The 16,976-nt window shown below is 49.6% G+C and overlaps 1 protein-coding gene across 1 annotated transcript in view; it reads right to left on the reverse strand.

Annotated features, from left to right (window-relative positions):
• AK7 (adenylate kinase 7) overlaps window positions 1–16,976 on the reverse strand; it is a 128,128-nt gene that overhangs the window by 103,858 nt on the left and 7,294 nt on the right. Inside the window, exons 2-3 of the mRNA XM_030214377.1 lie at window positions 16,140–16,322; window positions 6,659–6,767 (exon numbers count right to left, since the gene is read on the reverse strand). Of these exons, the coding sequence (XP_030070237.1) occupies window positions 6,659–6,767; window positions 16,140–16,322 (292 nt within the window). The remainder of the gene's footprint in view (window positions 1–6,658; window positions 6,768–16,139; window positions 16,323–16,976) is intronic.

Below are 16,976 nucleotides of genomic sequence, written 5' to 3' on the forward strand. Positions count from 1 at the left end.
ATCCGTCCAGCTCATCCCCGCGGAGCGGGGGAGGGACACCACACCCGCCGATGCGGGGGGATCTGGCTTATCCTGCAACCGCAACCGCGGGAGTAGCTGACTGACCCTAACACCGCCGAAGCGGGAGGGGTACAAAGCTGCCCTACAGCCGCACGAAGCGGGAGGGAGTGCCGGCAGAATTTATGTCTCAATCCAGCCCCGTAAAACGGAGGGGAGAGGAATGCAGCAGCTCACTGTAACACAAACTCGTCTCAACTCTTGAAGAATCCAAGTGAAAGAAGAACTTGAACACGAAGTCCTCCTGAAGTAACTGAAGGCTAAACTTGAACCTAAAATTCAACCAGAATATAAACAGTACAGATATCTGGGAGGGGCTATGGATTGATCAGCTATGATTAATGGAAAGAAAATTATCAGGTATGATTATACATAATTTTACCTTCCATATCATCAAGCTGATCAATCCATAGACTGGTGGGATGTACCGAAGCAGTACTCACCCAGGGCGGGACATAGAAATCCCTGACCTCAACACTGAAGCTCCAAACCGGGCCTCCGCCCGTGCAGCCACAGTCAAACGGTAATGCTTGGAGAATGTATGAGCCGAAGCCCACGTTGCCGCCTTGCATATCTCTTCCAAGGAGACGGATCCGGCCTCTGCCATCGAGGCCGCCTGAGCTCTCGTGGAGTGAGCCTTCAGCTGGATAGGCGGCACCTTCCCCGCGGCCACATAAGCCGCTGCAATGGCTTCCTTGACCCATCTTGCCACTGTAGGCTTAGCAGCCTGCAGACCCTTACGAGGACCTGCAAACAGGACAAACAGATGATCCGATTTCCGGAAATCATTGGTCACTTCCAAGTATCTGATGATGACTCGTCTCACATCCAGATATTCAAGAGCGGAGTACTCCTCTGGGTAGTCCTCCCTACGAAAGGAAGGGAGACAGAGCTGCTGATTCACATGGAAGCGAGAACCAATCTTGGGCAGGAAGGCAGGCACTGTGCGAATAGTCACTCCTGCCTCAGTGAACTGCAGAAAAGGCTCTCGACATGAGAGCGCCTGGAGCTCGGAAACTCTTCTGGCTGAAGTGATAGCCACCAAAAAGACTGCTTTCAACGCCAGGTCTTTCAGAGATGCCCTCGACAAGGGTTCCAAAGGTGGTTTCTGCAATGCTCTTAGCACCAGGCTGAGATTCCACGCAGGCACCACTGAGTGCAGAGGAGGGCGCAGGTGATTAACTCCCTTGAGAAAGCGCACCACATCTGGCTGCGAAGCCAGGGAAGCACCCTTCAGGCGGCCCCTGAAGCAAGCCAGAGCCGCTATCTGGACTTTAAGGGAACTGAGCGACAGGCCTTTCTCCAGACCTTCTTGCAGGAACGCCAACACTGAAGAAATTGGAGCAGTGAAGGGAGAAAGTGAGCCTGCTTCACACCATGCTGCAAAGATACGCCAAACCCTGGCGTAAGCAGTAGAAGTAGAGCGCTTCCTCGCTCTCAGCATAGTGGCGATGACCCTGTCTGAGAAGCCCTTCTTCCTCAGACGCTGCCGCTCAATAGCCAGGCCGTAAGACTAAAGGGAGAGGGATACTCCATCACCACGGGACCCTGAGGTAACAGGCCCTGCTCCACTGACAGCCGCAGAGGATCGTCGACTGAGAGCCTGAACAAGTCCGCATACCAGGGACGTCTGGGCCAATCCGGACCCACCAGGATTACCCTGCCGGGATGCTTTGCCACCCGGTCTAGCACCCTGCCCAACATGGGCCAGGGCGGGAACACATAGATGAGCTCTTGTGTCGGCCACTGTTGGAGAAGAGCATCTACTCCCAGGGATCGAGGGTCCCGTCCTCTGCTGAAAAAGCGCGGCACTTGGCCATTGGCCGATGACGCCATCAGATCTAGGCTCGGCTGGCCCCAGCGCTTCGTGATGTCCAAGAACGCCTGAGCAGATAGTTGCCACTCTCCGGGCTCCAAGGTATGGCGACTGATAAAGTCCGCCTTGACATTCATGACTCCGGCAATGTGGGCCGCTGAAAGCTGCTCCAGGTTCGCTTCCGCCCACTGGCAAAGACTCATAGCCTCCTGGCTAGAGGGGCGCTCTTGGTACCTCCCTGGCGGTTGATATAGGCCACAGCCGTGGCATTGTCCGACAGGACCCGTACAGGCTTCAACACCAGTACCGGGATGAACTCCAATAACACCAACCGAATGGCTCTGAGTTCCAGGAGGTTGATAGACCACTTGCCTCTGCAGGAGACTAGAGCCCTGCGCTGTCCTTCCCAAGCAGTGGGCTCCCCAGCCCATCCAAGAGGCGTCTGTCGTGACGACAATCCACTCCGGGGTCACCAGAGGCAATCCTGCAGACAACTTGTCTGTCTGCGTCCACCAGCTCAGCGCCTTGCGCACTGCTGGGTCCACGGGAAGGCGCACAGCATAATCCTCCGACATCGGAGTCCAGCGCAGCAGCAGAGATAGCTGTAGTGGTCTCATATGAGCCCTGGCCCAGGGCACTACTTCCATCGTGGCCGTCATAGAGCCCAACAGCTGCACGTAGTCCCAAGCCCGAATAGGAGAGGCTACTAGGAACTAGTCCACCTGAGCCTGAAGCTTGACAATCCGATTGTCTGGCAGGAACACTCTGCCCACTTGGGTGTCGAATCGAACTCCCAGATACACCAGGGACTGAGTCGGGCGCAGCTGGCTCTTCTTCCAGTTGATGATCCATCCCAGGGAGCTCAAAAGAGCAACTACCCGGTCCATAGCTTTGCCGCACTCTGCATAAGAGGGGGCTCGGATCAACCAGTCGTCCAGATAAGGATGGACTTGTACTCCTTCCTTTAGCAGGAAGGCCGCTATGACCCCCATTACTTTGGAAAAGGTCCGCGGAGCAGTAGCCAACCCGAAAGGGAGGGCTCTGAACTGGAAGTGTCGTCTCAGGACTGTAAAACGCAGAAAGCGTTGGAGAGGAGGCCAGATGGGAATATGCAGGTACGCTTCCTTGATGTCCAAGGAAGCCAAGAACTCTCCTGCCTTCACTGCCGCTATAACAGAGCGGAGAGTCTCCATGCGAAAGTGCCTCACTTTCCAGGCCCGATTGACCCCTTTGAGGTCGAGGATAGGCCGGACAGAACCTCCTTTCTTTGGAACCACAAAGTAAATGGAGTAACGTCCCTTGCCAATCTGATTTTTTGGCACCGGAACGACCGCACCCAGGCGGATCAGGTTGTCCAAGGTCTGCTGCACTACTACAGCTTGACCGGAGACTTGCAGGGAGAGAGTACAAACCCGTCTCTTAAGGGTTGGCAGAACTCTAGCTTGTAGCCGTCTCTGATGACTTCCAGCACCCACGCGTCTGAAGTTATAGTGGTCCACTCGCCCAGAAACGAGGACAGCCGTCCTCCAATCTGCACTGGGGCGTGGACCAAGGCCCCGTCATTGGGTACGAGACCCTGGGGGAGGACCGGAGGGAGCACCTCCGGGACGGCGGTCTCTGCGAAAGGAATGCTGCTTGGGGGAGAAATTCCTCTTGAAGGAAGAGGGGGCAGAGGAACCCGACTTGCCCGGGCGGTACCGATGGGCTTCCTGCAACCGTCCTCTGGAGGTATCGGGACGAGTACTAACCCGAGCCCTGACCTCTGGTAATTTCTTGCCCTTAGACGTGCTGAGATCGGTCACGATTTTGTCCAGCTCGACCCCAAAGAGCAGCTTGCCTTTAAAAGGCAATCTAGCCAGGCGGGATTTAGAGGCGTGGTCAGCAGACCAATGCTTCAGCCAAAGCCACCGCCGCGCAGAGACTGTCTGAGCCATGCCTTTAGCTGAGGCTCTCCAGACATCATACAGCAAGTCTGCCAAATAGGCTAAGCCCGATTCCAGGGCCGGCCAATCAGCCCTCAAGGAATGAACCGAGGGGGAAGCCCGCTGCACCATAGTCCGGCACGCCCTGGCCACATAGGAGCCGCAAACTGAGGCCTGCAAACTTAAAGCAGCTGCCTCAAAGGACGACCTTAAGGCCGCCTCCAATCTTCTGTCTTGGGCGTCCTTTAGGGCCGTGCCACCTTCCACCGGCAACGCCGTTTTCTTAGTCACCGCAGTGATTAAAGAATCCACGGTAGGCCACAGATAGGCCTCACGTTCACTCACAGCCAAAGGATAGAGGCGGGACATAGCCCTAGCCACTTTAAGGCTCGTTTCCGGGACATCCCATTGAGCCGCAATTAAGGTGTGCATGGCATCATGCACGTGGAAGGTTCTAGGCGGGCGCTTCGTCCCCAGCATAATGGCAGAGCCAACAGGGGCTGAGGGAGAGACGTCCTCCGGAGAGGAAATCTTCAAAGTGTCCATGGCCTGTAACAACAGGTTGGGCAAATCCTCTGGGCTAAAAAGCCGCGCTGCAGAGGGGTCATCCGCTCCATCCGAGCGGGGATCTATCTCCTCCAAGGAATCCGCAAAGGATCGTTGGGAGACCTCAGACACGCTGCCCTCATCTACATCGGAGGAGACAAAAGTCCTCCAAGGCCTGGAAATCAACCCGAGGGCGTTTACCTCTGGGAACCTCAACCTCTTTATCCGAAGAGGGAGCAGGGGCAGCGTTTTGCATGAGGAAAGCCTGATGCAGCAGCAAAACAAACTCGGGGGAGAAACCCCCCAGACTGTGCACTTCCGCAGCCTGGGCAACAGCCCTAGACGCACTCTCAACCGGCGCTCGCAATAGCGGGGGAGAGACATGCTGCGCATCCAAAATGGTGTCCGGCGCGAAACTCCGTGAAGGAGCCGCGCGGGAAGAACGGCGCTTAACTTTAGCCGCTTTTGTGCCGTCGCCCAAATTAAGGGCGTTCATGGCATTAATGTCTCCAACCTCAAGGGCGGCCCCGAAGAAGCCGTCCGAGCCGCGTGGCCGGCCAAGATGGCGGAGGCGAGGAGCGGGGGATGGGCGTTTATGGCGGGAAAAAACCGCCACGCCGGAGGAACGACCGGGACATTCATCGGTCACTAAACTATCACCCATCAAGGGCGAATCAGGTTGTAAAACCCCCGCATCCCCTCTAGAAGCGCTCCAGCGATCCGGGGAGCGACCCTTTGCGCCCTCGCCCTCCGACGCCATTGCCACGAGGAGAAGAATCGGGGAACCCCCTGCCCGCTATAAAAAGGTAAAATTACCTGCTTGCCGCTCCGAGCTGTAACGAACTGGTGTCCCAGTGAGTAGCTGCAATGAACGTTTAAAGAAACGTCGAATTAAACGCCTTTAAAGACGTTTAAAAATTTTTTTTTTTTTTTTAACGGAGCCAGCGGGAGGGGGGAGAAAAGGAGGGACCTGGCACCACCAGGTTTGCACTTGCTCAAAAGAGCCCTCAACCCCAGGCACTCAACAAAACCTAAAAATTAGGCTTGGAGGCCTAGCCAGAGCTGCTGCTGTGTGTGACCACCACCTGCTGAGATAGAGAACATACTGAGGAGTTTCCGGCAGCACATGACCACATATAGGGAGGCAAAAGTTTGCTCTCTATCTCCACCTGCTGGTAGATGGACACAACCCACCAGTCTATGGATTGATCAGCTTGATGATATGGAATAGAGGGTTAAGTGACTTGCCCAAGGTTACAAGGAACTGTAATGGTATTTGAATTGGGCTTCCCTGGGTCTCAGCTTGCTGCTCCTCCATCTCTTATATGCTATATAATAACAGTGGCCTCTACAAAAAAAAGTCAAGGATAAAAGCAGGGGCATAGCCAGACTTTGGCGGGAGGGGGGGCCAGAGCCCGATGTGAGGGGGCACATTTTAGCCCCCCCCCCCCGGTGCCGCCGACCCCCCCCCCCACCACCAACTTTTACGACCCCTGCCGACGACCCTCTCGACCCCCCCCTCCTGCCGCCAACCCTCCCCTGCCGTCGCCGTGGGCTATCTTTGTTGGCGGGGGACCCCAATCCCTACCAGTCAAGGAGGTCCTCTTCTTCCTCCGAAGGCTCCGTTCTGGACGTCAGACTCACAGAAACAGAACGAAGCCTTGCAGATCAGCTGATCTGCAAGGCTTCGTTCTGTTTCTGCGAGTCTGACGTCCTGCACTTCAGAAACAGAACAAAGCCTTCGAAGGAAGAAGAGGACCTCCTTGGCTGGCGGGGATTGGGGTCCCCCGCCAGCAAAGGTAGCCCACGGCGAGGGAGGGTTGACGGCGGCGTGGGGGGGGTGTCGAGAAAGTCGTCGGCAGGGGGGTCCAGGGTCAAATCTATGGGGCCCAGGTCCCCCTGGCCCCACGTAGCTACGCCACTGGATAAAAGCGATATGAAGGTTGAGAAGTGTCAAACAGAATGCACTTGGCTTACTTAAACTACGTTGCACAGAAGTCAGAAATAAGCTAGCTTTGCACTCAGGATATATTAAATTCATTACATTCAGATTTGATGAAATCTAATTTGAAGAGGAATATGGTTACCTTTGGTGCAGATATTAAGATTAGCATTTTTTTGAACTCCAAAAACTAGTCTTACAGATTTCTTCTGTGTGGGATGCGCAGCCTGCCTAGATATCAATGCCAAAGTCAGAATTAACAGTAGACAACACACACCTCCTCCTGGAGGAATATCTTCAACAAATGTAAAACTCTTCATTCAGACCATACACACTTACAGATTTCAACACAAATGGCAATATCAATACACTAACCAGAAGCAGCCCAGGAGGCTTCATCAATCTGATCACTATTTTCAGTGATATTATAAACAATGACATCACACTCCAACAAGTGTTGTAACAGTTTATCTCGAAGATTCATCTGAAAATGAAAACAAAGCAGAATCTTTCATTTTAAAAACATTTTTAATCCATGTGGCTAGTATGTTCCAAAATGATACCTGTATTTAAAACTATAGGTGGGTCAAAAAATTAGGATTAGTGCCCACATAACCAATTCATTTATTCAGACATTCACAAAAGAGGACATTTATTAGATTGAGAACAATAAAGAAACCTCGTGAGTACTAATGACTGCAAGTATGCAGAAACTGAAGGAGGAAAACATGATGGAGGGTTTCAAGTTCATCCAGCTGATATTCAGTTGGATGAACGACTGCTTTTTTTTTGTCCGCCACCAACGCTAAAACTGGAAATTCAATGCCGGGCCCTGTGTGGGCTTCAGCACTGAATTTCTTTTTTTCTTTCTTAAAGCTGCCTATCACATGACTTACTCGGCAATTGGGTTATCGCATAACAATAGGACAGCTATTTATGCAGTCCTACTTATGCGTTAAAGCCGGCCAGTCAGGTCTAAATATCAGACCCTAACCGGACCCTGCCCCTGGAATGCCCTCAATATAGAAGGCTTTAAGTTTGGTGCTATCCAGTCATTTTCAGCAAGGATGACCAGATAGCTGTGGCCAAGCGAGTTAATCGGTCAGCAGCTGTCTCTGGCCGGTTAACTCTGTTTGAATATAAACCCATATGATTTTAACCTATGACTTAGACTATAGGGGCCTGTGGTAAAGTGAAAGAGGGTGACTCTGGAGCCAGGATAGACTGGAGCAACAAAACGGTCAAGGTTAGCAAAATATAATTTTATTAAAGTGCTAGGTAATGGCAGAGCTGCCAAGAGGACTCAATTTTTGAGAAGGAGATTTTAGTACATTCCCCCAGTCCAGCCCCACTCTTAGACTGCCCACTCTACCTCAAGGCTCCTCCCCTGATACACCTCAATCTCACAGCTATTTCATAAAATGCCCTTATTTACACCACTAACAGCAGGGATAAGTAAACGGAAGTGTTTCAGTGCACTTCTATTACACCCCTATCCAGCATCTACTCCCCCCAAGGCAATGCCACAAGGGGGCCTCCCCCCCCCCCCACTTTGTAATTAAGCCCCCTCCAAAATTGCAGCACTAGTGGAGATTCCCAAGCCCTGCCAGCCAAAGAAGTCCACTGCACGAGCCCCCTACTATGCTGTTTGAGCAGTGCGGAAGTCAGTGACGTGCTTCAACCGCCAATGCTGGCACTCCCGCACATGCTCAGTTCAGGCACATGAAAATGGAACATAGGATGAAATCTTTTTATTGGACTAGCCTGATACATTTTCAATTAGCTTTCAGAGGCCAAAACCTCCTCCCTCAGATCATGTCAGGATAGTATATTGCTGTGTATCCTCTGCTGACCTGAGGAAGGAGGTGTGTTGGTCTCTGAAAGCTAGTCGAAAATGTATTAAAATTAGTCCAATATAAAGGTATCACCTTCATTTTCCATTTTGTGTTTTATTTGTATTTATTCAATTTTATTAACCCAGCCACTACATTACTTTAACCTAAATAATAAATACAATTCTTTCTTCTACCTTTGCTGTCTGGCAATTTTCCTTTTTCTAATCCTATTAGTCCAAGTCTCTGGTTTCTGCTTTCCTTCATCTTCTCTTAAATCTCTTGCCAGTGTTTCCTGTCAGTTTGTCATTTTTTGCTCTCCCTTTTCTTTCAGCTTTCTCAACTTATTTTTCTACTTCTCTGTCCAGATTTAATTCAATTTTACTATTCAGTCTTTAACTTTCTTTTTTGTAATTTTGTCTACTTACATAATCTTTCCTTCCTTTTGGTTCTCCCCTAAGCCCCTTCCTCTTATTCTCTAATCCAGTGATTTTCAATCTTTTTCATCTCGTGGCACACTTACAAGGTGCAAACCTTGTCAAGGCACACCATCATTTTTTAAAGGATATATACAATATCATTTAACAAGTATTAAGATTGTATTTAAAGTTTAATAATTAATTTTTTAAATATTGTGTTATCTTTATAGCAACAAATAACATGCATTCAAAAAAAATAATTTTAAAGTGAATCCCTCCCACTATCACCCTAATAAGAACAGCCATTCTGGGTCAGACCAATGATCCATCTAGCCCAGTTTACTATTTCCAACAGTGGCCAATCCAGATCACAAGTACCTGGCAGAAACCCAAATAGTAGCAACATTCCATGCTACCAACCCCAGGGCAAGGAGTTGGAAATCTATGCTTGGTGACATTTGTTTCCAGCCCCTCCTTGAACCACACTCCGTTCACCTTTTTTCCAGGCCCCCTCTGCACACACACATGATGCATCTTTTTTCCAGCCCTTCTCCCTGCACCCACACTCCTATCAGTCCTCATCTGAGACTCATAACATCAAACAAACACTTTGGTGACAAACCATGGTTAACTGCCACTGTACAAGTCCTCAGAGTCCTCCCTACAAAAATTCAGCAACACACTTGCTCTCTGCCCAGGTTGATGCAGCAAAGACTGACACTGACATATACACAGGCCAGTTCCATGTAGAGATTGCCACACATAAGCGCCAGTAGATCAGGTGACCTCTGATGCTGCCGGCCTTTGCATATGTCAGTGTGAGCCTTGTTGTATCAGCCTGGGCAGAGAGATAGTGTGGTTGAACTGTACTATTGAAGGGAGGAGAAAGGAGAAGGTAGTACTTGGATGTCTTGGAGGACTCTGGGTAGGTAGGTGGTCACCGAGAGGCTTGTGCACTCCCACAGGAGGTAGAGTGGGAAGCGCTGCTGAATCCAGGCCAGATCATCACTAAGAGCCAGCTGCAGCTTCTTCCCTGCCTCAGGGCCACAGCGCTAACCCCGCCCAGGCCTTGGTGCCCATCCACACCTCTTTTCGTTGCCGGCCTGGCAGCAGCGCTTGCCAACCCTCACTGCACAATGAGAAGAGTGCCACCCACCCGCAACTGCAAAGAAAGGAAGAAAGCAGAGAACACACACAGCTGCAGAGCCAGGAAAGCTATAAAGAGGTTCTAGGGACTCTCACTCTGCTAGAAATATGCAGGAGAGGGCCTTATGGACAGGGTGCTTTGGGGGCCCTGCCAATTCCTCCAACAGAAGGTTCCCTTCAGAGAGGTCTGTAGTAGAGTCCTTGAGAAGCCCAAGAGCCTCAGTAACCTTGTCAATAAGAGGAGACAGCTCCTCCTGGTAAAAGACACAGATCCTATGGGACTGCTCCTCCTTCCTAAGAAGAGCTTCCTGCTCAAGGTTCGAATCCAATGGAGACTGGGGGTCTGAAAGAGCATTCATCTCCTTTAGGGACCACTTGGAGTTTCAGAACCCTCCCCCTGGTATGTCTGCAGCGCTGCCCCCGGAATTAGGCCTGGGCTGGAGACCAAGGGGCCAGCCTCCACCTGTAGGGCTTGCTTATCCATCTGGGTTAAGTTTTGTAGCCAATAATTGCTAGGGGACCCCACCCACCCTGCAGACAGACCTGGGATGTGTAGGAATGGAACCCCCTCACCTCTCCAAGCCCCGATGGGGTTTTTGAACTCTCCTGCTGTCCAGAAACTGCAGTAGGAGAGAAAAGAGTAGGAGACAAAATGGTCACGTTCCTGCCAAAGATGAGTGAGACCATGGTTTTTGATGCCTATGTGCAGGGAACCTGTATGGTACCTCTGGCGGCCCTCAACTCCCCTCCCCCGAAGCATTTCTGGTCAGAAATGGTCTGTTGCAGGGTGGGGCAGGCACAGTCTGAGCCTCTTGCAAGCAAGGCAATTCCTGCCAGCAGGTATGCAGGCTTGCCCAACCCCTCGGGCCAACTTCAGCCCAGAGCTCTGGCCCCTCCACCATTCCCCTCACTAACTGGGGTGTGCTCTAAGGGGAGTGTTTTGAGATGTGGGGTTTTATTTATTTTTCTTTTTACTCATTAGCCTTATTTCCCTAACAAGGGAATAAAGTTAAACCAGGCAAGCCAAATAGGAAATTTATTTTTTATAGACTGGTTGTTGTAGGGGAAGCCCGAAGGGGAGGACAGCCTAACAGGGTGTAAAGGCAATGAGAACATAGTAACATAGTAGATGACGGCAGAAAAAGACCTGCACGGTCCATCCAGTCTGCCCAAGAAGATAAACTCATATGTGTCGCTTTTTGTGTATACCTTACCTTGATTTGTACCTGTCTTTTTCAGGGCACAGACCGTATAAAAAATGAAGAAAAAGCCCTCAGAAACTGTGGGTAAAATACCCAGGGTTTAGTGCGCGGTTATATTGCTCTTATAACGCACGCCACGATTCTATCATTGGGCAAAAAACTTCATGGCGCCATATTTTCGAAATGCTTTATGCTTTCATCAAACACACTTAAAGCACTCCGTTCCCGATGAAGCCGCGTTTCTGGGCGAAACGGGTTCCCGTAGAACAGACAATGAAGAGTGCCCAGCTTAAAAGCTAAGTGCAACAGTTTATGCCTTATTGTTAAATAGTGGTTGTTGGAAAAAGAAAAGAAAAAACATATCTGGAAAAAGAACGAAAAAACATCTCTCTATATAAAACGCACCTCCAACGTTCGAATGAAGCCTCTGTTAGCCAAAAGTGAAGGGGGTGAAATCGCATTGTGTCTGCTCCGCCCACGCGTCAAACATGATGACGTCGAGGGCGGAGCAATGACACTCATCCAATCGCAACGCTCGGCAGCGAAGCGTCAGGAAAGGAGGCGGCGCTCTCAACGTCTAGCCTTCCCTTCGCTGTGTTCCGCCTTCTTCTGACGTCACTAGAGCTCTATTTTTTATATTAGGTTACTTTTTTGCTCTAGCGTTACTGCTTCTACTCCGTTGTTTGGTCCTACACAGACCGTATAAGTCTGCCCAGCACTATCCCCGCCTCCCAACCACCAGCCCCGCCTCCCACTACCGGCTCTGCCATCCAATCTCGGCTAAGCTCCTGAGGATCCTTTCCTTCTGAACAGGATTCCTTTATGTTTATCCCATGCATGTTTGAATTCTGTTACCGTTTTCATCTCCACCACCTCCCGCGGAGGGCATTCCAAGCATCCACCACTCTCTCCGTGAAAAAATACTTCCTGACATTTTTCTTGAGTCTGCCCCCCTTCAATCTCATTTCATGTCCTCTCATTCTACCGCATTCGTATCTCCGGAAAAGGTTTGTTTGCGGATTAATACCTTTCAAATATTTGAACGTATCATATCACCCCTGTTTCTCCTTTCCTCCAGGGTATACATGTTCAGATCAGCAAGTCTCTCCTCATACGTCCTGTAACGCAAATCCCATACCATTCTCGTAGCTTTTTTTCCACCGCTTCCATTCTTTTTACATCCTTCGCAAGATACGGCCTCCAAAACTGAACACAATACTCCAGGTGGGCCTCACCAACGACTTATACAGGGACATCAACACTCCCTTTCTTCTGCTGGTCACACCTCTCTCTATACAGCCCAACAACCTTCTAGCTACAGCCACCGCCTTGTCACACTGTTTCGTCCCCTTCAACTCCTCAGATACTATCACCTCAAGATCCTCAAGAAGAGAGAGATGGGGACCTGCACCCCTTTGGCAAAGCCCCACAGGGCTGAGCCAACATCTTGCCCAGTGGATGCTATGAAACACAGCTGGGGGCAACAGAGCCAGGCTCCTCACTTGACCAGGTCTGGCCTGGTACCAGAAACCTGGGAGAGGCTGTTAGGCACGACCAGTGGGGTAGCCAGAAGGCAATTTTTGGGTGGGCCAACAGGTTGGATGGATGGGCACTAGAGAAACACCTGGCACCTGATATGTCCTACCGCACACCTACCCCACTCCCAATAACTTCAATGGGAGTAGCAATGCTGGCCTCAGTGGCTGTAGGCCACATTGAGATCTAGGGGAAATATAAGAGGGTGCACTCCTCATTCTCCACTAAGCTACGGTCCGCCAACACACTTATGCTTTCCCCAAATATGCCCTAAATTTTACAGTGGGGACCTAAAATATCAATACATCAAGAAAACTGAACAAGCCAAAGTACTATAGAATACTACATAGAAAATTGATGCTAACAGAATACTTTGGTCACACACACAGAACACAAATGCCAAATACAGAATAAGTGACCACAAACCATAAACAAATTAAATCAAAATCCCAGGAAGCCAGACCTTGCATTTAGCACAGCACAGAGAAATACAAAAAGATGCATTTTCTCCTATACTGTGCAAAATCACATGCAAGAGACAGTGTTAGGGGAGGTACAACTAGGGCAACTGCATCTGGCCCCCTAGCCAGAGAGAACCCCAGGCCACCTGAAAACTGAAGAAGGTACAGCCTGTTAGTAAGCTTTGGGGTCCCCTCCTAAATATCTGCCTTGGGCCCCAGCCATATTCTAACACCAGCTCTGGCAGGATGTACATTTCAAATCTGACATATTCTAATCACAAAATATAAAAATAAAATTATTTTTTCTACCTTTTGTTGTCTGCTCATTTTATTTTTCCAAGTCATGTTGGTCCCAGGCTCTGGTTTCTACATCCTTCTGTCTTAACTCACTCACCAAGGTCTCATGTCCATTTGATATTTCTACTCTCTCTCTCCATGTCCACTATCCATCTTCTTCCATCTCTGTACCTCTATCTTCCTCCATGTTTAGTATCTCCCTTACTGTGTCCCTATATTTCTCTGTCCAGCTTCTCCCCTCTCTTTGTCCCCAGTGCCATTATATCTCTACCCTCTCTGACCCTACCCCATCCAGCTTCTCTCCCTCTCACTCCCTGTGAGAATGGCAGCGCTGCGCGACAAAAAGAGGATGCAGAGACTGATGCAGCAGAGCCTGGGGAGAATAATTATTTCAGAGCAGGTAGGCAATGCTGAACGCTGCCTCCAAGACGGCCGTACCTGGAAACACGGGAAAAGGCAGCAACAGCAGCGAAGGATGTTGGGTGGGCGGGCCTGGAGGGAAAGTGGCTGGGCCTGGGCCCGTCCAGGCCCGTCCATGCCTACGCCCCTGGGCGCGACCTCTCTCTGTGGCCTTGGCCTTCAGAGTGGGGAGCTAGGCCAGGGAGCAGGAGCACCAGCCAGAACAACCTACCATCTGCTAGAGATAGAAAAAATATTGGAATTTTCCACTGAGTACCAGCAGATTATACCGGTGAGCTCACTGGAAGAGATCAGTTTTTCTCTACCTCAATCTGCTGGTAGCAGGGGATAACAGCCACTTGTTCAGAAAAGCACAGTCAGATGACAAAAAGTAGCATATATAGAGGGGCATAATCGAACAGAAACACCTATCTCCATGGGCGTTTATCTCCGAGAACGGGTATGTGAAGGGGCGGGCTGAACCGTATTTTAGAAAAAAATTGACGTTTTTGAGCTGGGCGGTTTTTTTTTTTTAGCAATAATGGAAACTTAAAACGCCCAGCTCAAAATCGTCCTAATCTGAGATATTTGGTCGTGGGAGGGGTCACGATTCGTAGTACACTCGCCCCCATGACATGCCAGGACACCAACTGGGCACCCTAGAGGTCAGTGCGGTGGACTTCAGACAACGCTCCCACATGCACAGCTCCCTTACCACGGGTGCTGAGCCCCCAACCCCCCTCCCCCAAAACCCACTACCCACAAATGTACAACACTACCATAGCTCTTAGGGGTGAAGGGGGCACCTACATGTGGGTACAGTGGGTTTTGGAGGCCTCCCATTTACCAGCACAAGTGTTACAGGTAGGGGTGGTTGATGGGCCTGGGTCCACCTGGCTGAAGTGCACTGCGGTACCCACTAAAAGTGCTCCAGGGACCTGCATACACTCAGGCCTCTAGGACTTGTTGCTGCTGTATAACATTGGCACAGTAGTTGACACCTGAAGACTAATCTCTCCGAAAACGTCCTTTATTGGAATAACCGCGTCTACTCACAGTTAACTGTAGATCAGAGGTTGTGCCCCACTGGCAACGAGTCTCCCTGATACTGAGATTAGCAGTAGGTCAGAGCTGGCAGAATGCTGTACAATGCCCTCTTTCAGCCACATTCAAGGGAAGAACTAAGTTCTCTAACGTGGCTAACACAGGAAAGGGAACTAAAACTGGCTTACAAAAATGGCCACTACCGCATGGACTACAACAGGAAACACAACAGGGCACACTCTGACCCAGTAGGCAGGGGGAAAAGCACCATGGGAGAAGAGCCTACCAACTACCAACATCGTGAGACTGTAACACAAGCTAATGAAATCACGGAACCCAATACCCTACACCCACCACAATGCAATGCTGATGTGACCCTGTAGTGCACCCGAGAGCCACATCTGACCCAGGGAAAGGCTGTGAGAGGATCAAACACATTCTGCTGTCATGGAGGTGGGTACGGCATTTGAGGCTGGCATAGAGGCTGGAAAAAAAGTTTTTAAAGTGGTTTTTTTTTGGTGGGAGGGGGTTAGTGACCACTGGGGGAGTCCGGGGAGGTCATCCCCGATTCCCTCCAGTGGTCATCTGGTCAGTTGGGGCACTTTTTTGGGCCCTGTTCGTGAAAAAAAAGGGTCCAAAAAAAGTGACCCAAAATCGCGGTAAAAACGCCTTTTTTTTTTTTTCGATTATCAGCTAAAGACGCCCATCTCTCCTCGGCTGATAACCATGCCCCGGTTCCGCCTTCACCACGCCTCCAACACGCCCCCGTCAACTTTACCCGTTTCCGCGACGGACTGCAGTTGGAAACGCCCAAAATCGGCTTTAGATTATACCGATTTGGGCGCCCACGGGAGAAAGACACCCATCTCCCGATTTGGGTCGCAATATAGGCGTTTTTCTCTTTCGAAAATAAGCTGGATAGTCTCTGAGAGGGAACCTAGTCATCACACAATAACATGACCCCATCTGCACTTATTTTGGGGTCCAGAAGAGATCAATGGCAGTACTGAAAGATTTTCATGTTGATAGTTTATAATTTATGGCTGGAATGGATGGCAGGGGGGAGTGAAATGGGTAAAAAAATCTCTGGATATCTGAGAAAGCAGGCCCTGATTGAACTAGGACAATGTCTACTCAAAAATAAAATCAAATTTAATTCTATAAATAATACAAATAATTTTCACACTATGTGAAAAGACTATTCTAGAGTCAAAGTAAATGAAAAGATCTTCCTGGCTAGATGCTAATTTTACAAATAAAAGTTACTAAACTACCTTGAACTTCAGCTGCTGGGTCTATGGCCAGTAGTAGAAAGGACGACAAGACATTCATCTGTTCCCTTCAGCAAAAAAGGGGGACAAGCCATAGCCTCAGATTATTTGTGCCACTGGTCACAAGATGGATATAACCAGCAACTAAGTAGCTGGGTTTTAGAGCACAGAAATCCTCTTTTGAGATCTCACAATTTGTATTTCACTTAAAAATAAAAGATGCATATGTTCTAATAGGTGCATACATACGTTGTAAATTTCCAGAGCAAAATCTGGCTTCTTGCACAATTTGGAAAGTGTTCCCACTATTTGAAACATTCCTCCTTTTGGTTTATTAGCAAAGGGGTCCTCACGAACTGATGCAGTCTCTTCTTCTTCCTCCTCTTCTTCTACTTCTTCAAGTGATGCACCAACCACACAGTTAGAGAGATACTGCAAAGTAAGAGAGGATTTACTAAACCTGAAAACAGCTGTGTAGCCTTATTTGCATATTTATGCAGAGCTTGTGCTGTTATTGCACCTCTGTATGTTGAGACAGTATTTTCCATGTTATGTTTAACACTAGAAGTCTACTTTAAAAGACTTGCCTGTATTTTTGTTAATTACTAATCCCAGTGTGGTAACGTGAACAATGGTGGACCCAGAGGCCTGATAAATGGAGCTACACACTGGGATAAAGGTGAACACAAAAATAGTATTTTATTAAAGATGACAGATAAGGGTTCCTGTTCGGTTCACAGTGATGGAAGAACATAAACATAAAACTAGCCCTTAGATGTAGGAAACTCCTCTTGAGGCCTGCCCCTGCATGACTGTGGTGTGCATTATTGAGGGGCATAATTGAACGGGGGTGCCCATCTCCGGGGATGGCCCCAGGAAGGGGCGGAGCCAACCGTATTATCGAAGATAGGCGTCCATCTTTCGTTTTGATAATACAGTCGGGGCTGGCCAAATCTCAACATTTAGGTCAACCTTAGAGATGGTCAACCTCAAAACCAGCCAAATCCAAGCGGTCGTGGGAGGAGCCAGTATTCCTAGTGCACTGATCCCCCCTCACATGCCAGGACACCAACCGGGCACCCTAGG

Source organism: Microcaecilia unicolor, chromosome 9 (assembly GCF_901765095.1).
Source record: "Microcaecilia unicolor chromosome 9, aMicUni1.1, whole genome shotgun sequence".
NCBI lineage: Eukaryota > Metazoa > Chordata > Amphibia > Gymnophiona > Siphonopidae > Microcaecilia > Microcaecilia unicolor.